This window comes from Oculina patagonica, chromosome 7, assembly GCF_052425735.1.
Source record: "Oculina patagonica isolate OP01 chromosome 7, crgOcupat, whole genome shotgun sequence".
NCBI lineage: Eukaryota > Metazoa > Cnidaria > Anthozoa > Scleractinia > Oculinidae > Oculina > Oculina patagonica.
In genome coordinates this window covers 11,603,542-11,615,219 of record NC_135764.1, presented here as the reverse complement: position 1 = coordinate 11,615,219, position 11,678 = coordinate 11,603,542, and the positions used below count along the sequence as shown (strand labels likewise).

The following is an 11,678-nucleotide window of genomic DNA, read 5'->3' as shown; positions in this document are numbered from 1 at the left end:
CGCACGTTGAACTGTCGCACGTTGAACTGCCGTGAGGTGTCAGTCATAATAGCCGCGGCTTCTCTGTAATAATAATAATAAATAATAATAATAATAATGGTTTTATTGGTAACATTTCTGTAGAGAAAGAAAAAGCAGATATTAGCCGGATTCTGGGTTTTGATGTTCTTGTCTTAAAACAGCTCTATAAAAAAGGATAAAATAACCCTTCCGTCGCGGATTGAAAAAAAAATAACGCAAGGTAACTATTCTGCCCACAGTTAACAAGAGCTCAGTAAAGAACTAACCACCGAAGCAAGATAGACTAATTTAGCGTGAGGTTATTATTCTGCCCACAGATAACAAGAGCTCAGTAAAGAACTCAGCTCACTACCCCAGTAAGACAGAATAATTTAGCGCGAGTTGATATTCTGCCCATCGATAACAAGAGCTCAGTAAAGAACTCGCCACCCAAGTAAGACAGACAAAATTAGCGGGAGGTTAGCACTGGTTAGTAGAGCGAATAAGTCAGCGCTTGACAAAAGCGACCATAGTGAAATTCATCCTGAGTCTGTAGGTGCGGGCGGGCGGGTGTACGCTCACTCCGATAACCAAATTTTTCGGCTTCATGGGCTTACCAAATATTATTTTCCTAACCCAGGCCATGGTGCTCCGCTGGCTCGCTTCGCGCCCTGGAGCTCCGCTATGATAGAACTAGAATTCGCACAAGGCTTTGGACTGGGAATCTTGTGTTCCCAGAGCCCTTCGTCTCTCGTGCCAAGGCCCCGCTGGCTAAGAGAAACGAAAAGGGCTATGGGGACGAAAATGGCTATATGGCTCTTATATCACAGGCGTTCCAAGCTCATGATACGAAAAGCATAATTGTTATTAATTTATGAAGCTTATAAATAAAAGTGGTAAATGTAAGAAGTAAATTAGCCTGCGTAGCTGCCGGGATTTCGCGACCGAGTGCTCTTTTCACGGCGGGGTACTTTTGGTCAACTCGAGCGGCGAAACCTTTATTTGTCGTAACCTTTATTTACATGAATGGCAAAACACCCAACAACGGCCAAGTTACCCAAACGAACTTCAGAAAATAGTCCAGGAGAGCCCATTTACTTCATTTTATTTTATAAGTCAAAATTATACACAATGAGGAATGAGCGTTTACATAGCACGCTATTTTGAACTCCATCCTAAATATTCCATGGGTGCATTACCACAATTCTACCATAAATTCTTTGCTGCACTAAAAGATGCTAATTTGTTGGGATGCAACAACGCGGGATCACTCTATTCTGTTCTTTTCATATTGAAAAAAAGGCATTTTTGATGTTCAACATGTCCAGTGAACTAGTCGCTATTGTTCAATGGTCTTTTTTGGTCCAAGCTATCAATTCAATTTGATGAATTACATTGTAAACATATACTGGGCTATCTAAGAAAGCTCAGATTTTTGAGATATTATCGATCACTGCTATGTCATTTGAAAATAATAATAAAAAAAAAACCAGTTGTTCATGATGTGAAAGAGAGTTTGCACCATTTCTGGTGTCTTGGCAAAAACAGACAAGAAAGACTCGCATCCTTCGTCCTCGTCAGCGGCAGATAGAACAATAACTTTTCTCTCCGCATTTTTGTTGATGCCATTTGCCTTCTCAACCAACTTCTTAGCTGTCATTTTGTGCTTATTAAAGAAAAAAATTGTTGAATGCTTCAAGCCAAAATCTAAAGCCATGTAGCGAGCCAGTAACACGTGTGGTGTCACCACCAATTCTTGGGTTTACATCGACCAGGTAATTTCCGTGATCTGTGATCAAGACCTCAAAATTGACCAAGCCAAAGTAGCCTCGCTCTTGAAGATAATTTTTAATTGGTACAGTGAACTCTTCATACAAAAGATGTTCATACTCCTCGTGCTTCTCCCAGTCTACTGTTCCGGAGATATAGGAATATCCATCAAATCCTGCGATCGCTGTGCCGATCCAGAAGATTTCCCCAGATTTGTTCAGGTAAAAATGACAGCTTGGCACTTCTTTGACCCCAGGGATAAATTCTTGGATCACAATCCCTTCCTTCCAGCCGCACACCTCTCTGATTTCTCTCAAAGTGGCAGATAACTCATCCTCACTTTTGACAAGACTGTTTCCAAGCCCACCTGCACTCATGTCGACTTTAACCATGCAAGGATAAGAAATGGGTGTATTGGCATTTTCGTCCACGTGCCTTGGCATTGGCACTTTAATGTCAAGTATCGAGCTCTTGAGTTGTACTTCGTATATGACATCTGGATCCACGCTGTGCTTGTGCTTCGGGATGCCTTGGAATGCCGCTGTAGTCACGACTGGAATGTCATCCTGTAGTCCTTCCTCCAGTGACTTGATAACTACGGGAGGGAAAGCGGGAAGCCATTGTTTCCAGTGCTGTTGCAAGTACGATTCTGGTGTACACTCCATGATAATTGGAATTTCATTCCCGGCAGCGGAAAGGTGACGAAATGGCGACAAAAACCGACGAAAAGTCAGTGAACACGGTGGATAATCAAATATTCGGTATTTCTTATCATTCAAGAATCTGTATCCTTTGCCATATGAAGATGGTTTCTGTGCAAGAAAATAGGCTTCCTTCAAGTCTTTTTCAATGAGACTTCCAATGGTGACGGCGTTCTTGGAAGACATCACGATGTTTAGACCAACTGTTATCTTAAGTGTCGAGCGCCCCTTTACTGAAATGTGACCTGGAAATAATAATAATAATAATAATAATAAAAACACTGAACAAAATTGCTACACCTTCGATGTTGCCGCCACAACAAAATCTATCAGTAATTTTAACTCTCAAGAAGGGACACAAACATCAGTTCTTCACATGCATCCTTTACTATTTCGAAATAATAACGGTGGAAATATGCTAAGCTCCCCTTTTCACAATGTCCATAACGCTGGATTAAAAAAGATTACGAAGTTGTGAAATGAATATAATAGGTCTTGCATGGCGGATAATTATCATACATTTAAAACATACGTGTAGAATGTAAATTAAAATCTCTTGTGTCTTCTACGTTCGTATTCAAAGACAGCAGTTAAAATTACGAAAAAACGGAACTGAAAATAACCAATATATATCATGAGGGATCTTGTTCTCAATGGATGGGGGTCCATGGGATGCGAAAGCAACTCTAAAGAAAGTTAGCATACCGTACTCTATGAATTGTTAAACCTCGGGGCGCTTTCCGTGAGGTCGAAGTTGCATTTTGTAAAAGTATATTGACTAGACTCAACTCGGTGACATTAGTTTTGCGTTTTGATGTCGTTTTAGCCAAATTTTGCAGAGGATGAGGTTGTCGATAATGATTTAACAGCATCCTCGTTTGACTTAATCTCCAATCAGCCGATAACATAACCGTTGCCATTTGAATACTAATTAACATCTTTAATATGTTATATCATGGTTATATTTTGCCTCTAGAATAGTCTCAATATCAATGCTTCGAGTATTTGCGTTTAAACGCCGGCTAACGTAAGGGTGAACCTAGTTTTTAGCCAGTAACGGCATTTTCTGCATTTTCTATCAATCTGCAGAAATTGTCAAAGCAATATCAGTACTAGTCACTGTGAATATTTACGTTTTGAGAATATTTACGTTCAGGAGATCCTTTAAAACACATAATTATATAATGTACCTATGCCTACTTGGTGTTCAAAGTAGAGAGGTTCCGTTACCTTAACTTTTCCAGTAGACGTGCAAAATGGAGAGAAAAATCTTCGATCTTCGCCCTGATGCTAACTGATAATGACGATAATGGGTTTTGCCTTGATGGAAAGGATAATCGGAAGCCAGGTTCTTTGTTTCAGTTTGCTGCCTACATGAATAATAATGACATCGTTCCGACCCACAGAAACACCTGCCAGCGGGGGAGGGGGTGAAACTACATAGGTATCTGCGGCGCAAAAGGGTTTGGTTTTCGACCTATATAATATTCGTGTGAAATAGGGCACTGACTTTGATCATTTTGGTCTGAAATAGGGTATTGTTTAATCGGTACAATAAGGTGTAATTTTTTGAAGAAAATTTCTTTATGACAGTTTTTATCCATGTCCCTTAGAAGGGAAGCCTCGAGCCATGCGGCCCATACTACCGGAGCTTATCCCAGTTTCTGTAGCATTAAATGGCTAGGAAGATTTCTACTTCCCCCTGAATGGGATGCTAGTCCACCCGGTTTCTGTTGCATTACGTGGTTAGGAGGTACTGGTAGACATTTATACACCTGGGTGGAGAGAGGCACTGTGAGAGTAAAGTGTCTTGTTCAAGAACACAACACAGTGACTCCGACCAGGTCTCGAACACGAACCGTTCGATCCGCTGTCTGGCGCACTAACCATTAGGCTACCACAATCTAAAAAACGTCAGACGTTCGAATCCCTTATCAGATGTTTACACAAACGGGGGCTAAAATTTGTCGAAAATTTGACCGCGGTCAAACGTCTCAGGCAGCTTTTCTTTCTTTTTAGGGGAATTTGTTCATATTGAAGTGGACGTATAAATAAGGGTAGACAAAATAGTTACTGAGTGTAAATATATTTCCATTTCCTCAGATAATTGAGTAGTCTACTTTTCAAATGCTTCGCATCCAATCCAAAATGCTTTGACAAGATGGCGCCTACAAGTCAGTATTTCCCTGTTTTCAAACACGTAGAACCTTTTCAGTAAAAAACTTAGTAAATCGTCAGGATACCGGTTATGTACTGGACGTTCAATTAAAAACTTATCTTTGAAGTACATTTCTTTTTTTGCAAAATTCTGTCGTTTGACCGCGGTCGAGGTCTGAAATAGATCAGGGAAAATCGTATATATCTTAATCTGAAGTAGGGTAAGGGTTTTACAAAGCACTCCGCACACCCCCTAAAATTTTCGGAGAGTACCACCTCCCCCCCCCTCCCTGGGGTTGAGACACTAGTCAACTTTAAATGTTTATTGAACGATCATTGAATGCTCCTGGTAATTTGGACTCGAGAAATGATTAAGTTCTTTAAATGGAAACCCATTTAGCATCATAAACACTGTGTTTTAGTTTGCGTGTCTAACGGTTAGCATGCTACGCAGAATGGGTGAATGAACCCAAATTAAAGAACACATGAATGAATGCCTTTTGTTTCGTTTGAACGCGTGTGTTAATAATTTGCATAGTGTAAGTGTGATAAATTATTTGCATTTTCGTGTCAGTTTAGACCCCGTTTACACGGGTCCGGACAAATTTTTGCACGGACGAATTTTGTACCTGGACCGCCTGTTTACATGGATCCGTGCAAATTTTGTTACAGATTGCAGTGGTGTTTACACGGAACCGTGCAATTTTAGACCAGTCGCGGCATTTGAATGGCTTTTTTACGTGTCTGTTGTGATTGGTTATCGCTTATGTTTTAAGCCAATCATGTTTCAGCTAATGCAGCACGCGGCAAATCAAACATGGCGGCAGAAGCAGCAGACAAGAACTTTACGTGGTCTGATGAAGAAATTAATTTGTTGCTTAATGTAGTTATAGACTACAAAGCAAGAAAAGCAGGGGAATCGATCCATGATGCCTCGATCGATGAAGATGGGAAACAATGGCCATTTGCAGCAAAGTGTTCGACAAAAGCCCAGCTAATCCCGCCAAAATAGCGATGCAGGCTGCCGCCGCTCGTCTTCTCATATCTGTGAACTGCTTTCTGGGTTTCTTTTGCCTCAAATTTTTAAATTTTTAAAACAAAATGTAACAAAATAGGGGCATAATGCAACAAAATGTTTCATTTTTGCTAAGCAACCAGGCAAAATATAACTAGATTCCAGGCCTTAACCGCGCTATCTGTGCAAAAAGTTGCACGGTTCGGGTGTTTACACGAGTCCGTACGAAATATGGAACCGTGCCGGTCAAAAATTTGACCTGCTTTTTTCAGGTCCCAAACTTGCACACTTAGCCGTTCAAAAATTCGTCCAGTTCCGCCGGTCCCGTGTAAACGCAAGGTGGAACCGTGCAAGTTTTTGTCCGTGCAAAAATTTGTCCGGACCCGTGTAAACGGGGCCTTAGTATTCGAGATTGTTATTTTGTAACTGGTCCGGCGGCAAGATCATAAGACATCGAAATCTAGAGGTTTCGTTCTGCTGTGTTATGCGAGTCACTGGGTAAATATCATTTATTCAGTGTTTGTTAAGAATCGTATTTTGATGATGTCTTGTCGCAGTTGTTAGTTTAGATTTGCAACTTTCGTTAATTTCTTTTAGGTTTCGAAGTCACTTGCTTTGTGAATAAATGAACTGACTGGGATCACAGAGTGGAGTCCTAGTCCAAGTCCTAGATACATAGGCGGCGGAGCGGGGAGGGGGGGGGGGGTGTGGCTGGGGGGCTGAAGGCCCCTCAAACGAAAATTTTGAGGGCTCAGCCCCCCACGTTTAGGTGCCGAAAATATCGCGAGTGTATAGCGTTAAATTGGTTTGTTAAGATATTCTGTCTCCTGGGTGGGTTCAAACATCTTCGAAGTTACCTGGAAGTCTTCGGGAAACTTCGTTTATCTTGGTAAAAGTTCGAAAATGACCGGAAACGTTCGTAAGGCCTTCAAACAACAATCTTCGGAAATTTTCGGTTAGAAAATATAAAGTTGTTTCAAATATGAAAACTTGTCGAGTATTTTAGGGACAGTCTTAGCCTCCCCCCCCCCCCCCTCCGCACGTTCCAAAACGCTCCGCCCCCTCTAAAAGTCGTTCGCTTCTCGTTTCCGGTTTGGTGGTAGTACTCCTTGCTCGCGCTTCGCGCTCTGTGAGCTCGACTTGTAGGCAAGACTAAGTCCTGTACAACGGGGCAATGATAAACCGCACCTTGCGAAACACCTTTGTTTAACTGTCAATATGAAACAACAGTAGAAAATAACCACTTAATGGGTAGGAGGAGTCGTAACAAAGAAAGAGTAACGCTCGATTTCTTTCAATTTGCTTGTCTCTCTAGCCTGTGAACAGGCCTCGTAGTCTAACCGACAATTAACATAAACTAGTGCGAAAGAAAAATCGGCGAACGAAGCGAGGCAGGGCAGCGCAGCGCAGCGAGCTTTAGACTTTTTTGAATGCCGCTGATCCACCCTTGTTCGATAAGATAGAGTCAACGCCCCTGACTATCTAGCAAATAATGTGTCGCTAGTGAACAAGGGTAATAACCATAGGCGTACGGGCACCTTCGGACCTGGGGGGGCGGAGACCTTATTGCCCGAAAAAAAATGTCATGGGGTTAAAACCGAATAACTGAGGCATATAAAATGGACGACAAAAACGGCATTTAAATAGTTGTGTACAAACCTTAACTAGCCTGCTTGCTTGAAGTCCTTTGATTAATTCCGTTGCCCGAAGAGTTTAATGCACTTTATCCTTTTCTTCGGAAATATTTTATTTATTCACTCTAGTTCAACAAAAATTAAAGTATTATTTTGGGGAGCCAATTTACATTGTTTTTCCCCCACTTGAAAGTTAAACAAAAGCGTGTGAAACATTTAGGGATGAATGGTCAAAACATTTCGTTGAAAGTTTTTAGCTAGTCTTGAGAACTTGAGTCAAAAGCATTAACTTCATCGCATTGTAACAGCTTTGTTTCAAAGTCTTACACTGGATCCACCGCGCGTAAACGCTCAAACTATGGAAAAGCTGATTGCAACTGAATCAAACTGAGGGGTCATGCAGAATTTGCGAGAAAAATCAAAGATGATTATAGCAATTTGCGAGAGGAAACGAAAGCAGATGAATGAGAAATTTGGACTTTTAAATCACAAAGTTCGGTGTATTTCCAATACTTTTTCTGTTGGTGTGATTCGTTTTGAACGTTATGTTGAGATTTTTCGGCTTATTTTCTTTTTTTCTCTAGGCTTGTTGCCCGAATTCTAAGCATTTTGCCCGAAAAAATTTCGGCACTGGGGGGGCTGCAGCCCCCCTCGCCCCCCCGCCTCGTACGCCTATGGTAATAACTTTCAATTACTTGACCTACTTGGGTAGGGAAGGGGACAAACTATTTAACGGGGCTTTGTCATGATTTTACCAAATTTCTGTGACAGCCAAAATTTATGTTTGTGTCGTAAGAAACCTAAAAATTATGGTCCATTTTCATTAACAATTGCTATATTAAAGCATTGAAACTGTAAACAAGCGTCTTTGGCTGCGGATGGCTCGGATGGAAATGGAACAAAAATCCTTATTTTGTCTTTCTAGTGCTTCGGATAGCCATACCCACGATTTTCGTTTTAACGGTCTATCACACACTAAAACTGGTCTGTTATCTTTTCTCGACCAACTTTCAAATCACCATTGCATTCAGCCTTTCTCTAAGCTTATTTATTTACTGTGTCCCCAAAATAATCCATCACTACTCGCGCGGAAACTCTCGCCTCAGGCCATAACTCTTTTTCAAAGAGAGCTACAGCTATATACAGCGATATGGTGTGCCTATAAGTCCTGGGAGCTAAGTACATGACCGCTATGCTATAAAAACAATATGCTACATTTACATTTTTATGTGAAATAACTCTACACCTTTCTAAAACGAAAACTGACCACCATATTGAAAAGAAGGACTGTTAACATATCTGGTGGGTTGATTCTGATATCAGTTGTCCATGCTGTGAAAGAGAGTTTGCGCCATTTCTGGTGTCTTGGCAAAAACAGACAAGAAAGACTGGCATTGTTGTTGTTTGCTGCTGTTGTTGTTGTTGATGTTGCATCCTTCGTCCGCATCAGCCGCAGACAGAACAATAACTATTCCTTCTCCATTTTCGTTGATGCCATTTGCCTTCTCAACCAACTTCTTAGCTGGAGTTTTGTGCTTGTTGAAGTAAAATAGTTTTAAATGCTTCAAGCCAAAATCTAAAGCCATGTAGCGAGCCAGTAACATATATGCGGTATCACCACCAATTCTCGGGTTCAAATCGACCAGGTAATTCCCGTGATCTGTAATCAAGACCTCAAAATTGACCAAGCCAAAGTAGCCTCGCTCTTGAAGATAATTTTTGATTGGTACAGTGAACTCTTGGTACAAAAGGTGTTCATACTCTTCTTGTCTGTCCCAGTCCACTTCTGTGGAGGTAACACAATACCGTTTAAAACTGGCTGCGATGGTTGTGCCGATCCAGAAGATTTCCCCCGATTTGTGCAGGTGGAAGTTACAACTGGCCACTCCTTTGACCCCAGGGATAAATTCTTGGAACACAATCCCTCCCTTCCAGCTGCACACTTCTCTGATTTGTCGCAAAGTGGCAGATAGCTCGCTCTTGTTCTGAACGAGACAGTTGCCAAGTCCACTAAAGCTCATGTCGACTTTAACCATGCAAGGATAAGAAATGGCATTTTCGTCCATGTGTCTTGGCGTTGGCGCTTTGATGTCAAGTATCGAGCTCTTCAGTTGTACTTCATACAAAATATCTGGATCTACGCTATGCTTGTGCTTCGGGATGCCTTGGAATGCCGCTGTTGTCACGAGTGGAATTTCATCCTGCAGTCCTTCGTCCGATGGCTTGATAACTACGGGAGGGAAAGCAGGAAGCCATTGTTTCCAGTGCTGTTGCAAGTAGGATTCTGGTGTGCACTCCAGAATAATTGGAATTTCATTCCCGGCTGCGGGAAGATGTTTAAATGCCGACAGAGTTCGACTCACCCTCAGTGACGGTGGATAATCGAATAGTCGGTATTTTTTATCGTTCAAGAATCTGTATCCTTTGCTATACGAGGACGGATGCTGTAGTTAAAAATAGGCTTCCTTCAAGTCTTTTTCAATAAGACTTCCAATGGTGACAGCATTCTTGGAAGACATCACGATGTTAAGACCAACTGTTATCTGAAGTGTAGAGCGCCACTTTACTTAAATATGACCTGAAAAAAGAAAAAAAGAAAAAAGAAATGATACACCTACCATGTTGCTGCCACAAAAAAATCTATCGATGTCCCAAGAAGGGACACATAGTTTTTAACCCAAAATGGAATGTCACATTCATCCTTTACTATTTCGAAATAATAACGGTGGAAATATCCTAAGCTCCACATTTCACAATGTCTTGCATGGCGGATAATTATCATAAAATATACGTGTAGAATGTAAATAATAATCACTTGTGTCTTCTACGTACGTATTCAAAGACGGCAGGTTTACAAAAAAATCGGACTTAAATTTCTCAAATTCATTAATAATTCATCAAGTGAAAACAAAGAAAATCATAACCGTGAAGGAGGATTGGATACCCGGTCTTAATTAGCATAGATGTTTATGATTTTATTTCTTCGTTTACTCCATAGTTTTTGCTTTGATCGAGAATATATATCAAACACTTGAGACAGTGATTCATCGGCTATCCAAACACCTCGAATTTCGTCAAAAATACTCCGCTGTGTATCGTATTTTTAACTCTCCTCTCGGTGTTTGGATATCCCGATGAAACACTGTCTCTCGTATTTGATATATTACATAACCAATATATATATATATATATATATAACAGTAAAATCTCGAGAGTTAGTTTATATGGTCATTTATTCGCTACTCTGAGTTTCATGCCTCGTGCGAGGCAATCATCAGGCGACTGCCAGAAAAAACGGTTACATTCAAAGATATTTGAAAATTCAGAACAATACAATACATTGCGTGTCATATGTCACGTCACGCGAGAACTTTATCACTAGTTAAAAAACATTTTTCAGTAAGAATTTCCTAGAATGTCTGCAACACGACACAAGCTCATTTCTGCTGTTCAGAGTTGACATTTCCGGTTTACATAAAATGAAAAATTTCTCCCACAAACACAAATTACATCTCTTGGTTACATTCGAATAAGACCTAGCCTGTTTAACTTTCCGCCACTTGATGTCATACTTTACTTTCTGATCTTTCAGGCTCCAGATATACTTACTTAGTTCAGTGGCGTGTTTATACCGCTCATTTCGAAAAGAACATACATGATTACGGTATCTTAATTTAAACGTAGTGTCACATAGCCCGATGTATGTTTCCTTCGTGGTTGGTGTGGTGACTTCGGCCTGGTAAATAATGCTTTCAATGTTACAATTTCCATCCATAGGACACGTGCTAGATTTCCGGCAATTGCAATTTTTCGTTTGGTCATTAGTACTGGTGGATTTGTTAATTTCAGCTTTGTTATGGTTAGATATGATTGTTTTGATGTTGCCCATGCAGCTGTAGCTTAATTTGATTGTGTTACGGTTAAAAATTTTATGAAGTGGGTTAGATTTGGGGAAGTGTTTATCAATAAGTGAAAGGAAGCATTTGCCGACGTTTGTTTCCACGTTCTTGCTATATGGTGGATTAAACCATAGGATGTTGCGCTGTCTGTTTTTACGTGTGCGGGGTGTCTGGTTTGGCGTGGCATTGAATGAAAGGTTGAAGTGGTATCCGCTTTTGTTGAGTGCTTCTTGATAGACGCCTTTAGCGTTATCGAAGCATTCTTTATCAGAGGATATTTCGGAGAGCCTCTTATTGATAGATTCGGGGATATTTTTCAGGATGGATGGTGGGTGGTTGGATTTTCTGTGGACGTATAGAGGGACGTTGCCTTCCTTTGTGTAGGGATAGTACTTTCCACTTTGGAGGTCAAGCGTGACGTCTAGGAAATTGACCTTGGTGGTGTTTGCTTCGACTGTGATCTTTAAGTCGTGGTCACGGAAAACTTTGCATATATCTTTTT

At 40.8% G+C, this 11,678-nt stretch overlaps 2 protein-coding genes across 2 annotated transcripts; both read right to left on the bottom strand.

The window, feature by feature from the left end:
* Positions 1 to 1,456: 1,456 nt before the first annotated feature.
* On the bottom strand, positions 1,457 to 3,793 carry LOC144660894 (formate-dependent phosphoribosylglycinamide formyltransferase-like). Its single transcript, XM_078521621.1, is given in 3 exon segments — positions 1,457 to 1,739; positions 1,741 to 2,716; positions 3,702 to 3,793. Coding segments are annotated over 2 exon segments (1,200 nt in total). The 5' UTR covers positions 2,658 to 2,716; positions 3,702 to 3,793.
* A 4,549-nt stretch (positions 3,794 to 8,342) lies between these two features.
* Positions 8,343 to 9,808, bottom strand: LOC144661591 (uncharacterized). The gene has a single exon (XM_078522393.1). It carries the CDS (start codon positions 9,341 to 9,343, stop codon positions 8,597 to 8,599), a length of 747 nt encoding a protein of 248 aa, XP_078378519.1. The 5' UTR covers positions 9,344 to 9,808; the 3' UTR covers positions 8,343 to 8,596.
* Between the last annotated feature and the right edge of the window lie 1,870 nt (positions 9,809 to 11,678).

Bases quoted from the DNA above. Each gene is read 5' to 3' on its own strand.
- LOC144661591 (XM_078522393.1), bottom strand. From the start codon at position 9,343: ATGGACGAAAATGCCATTTCTTATCCTTGCATGGTTAAAGTCGACATG.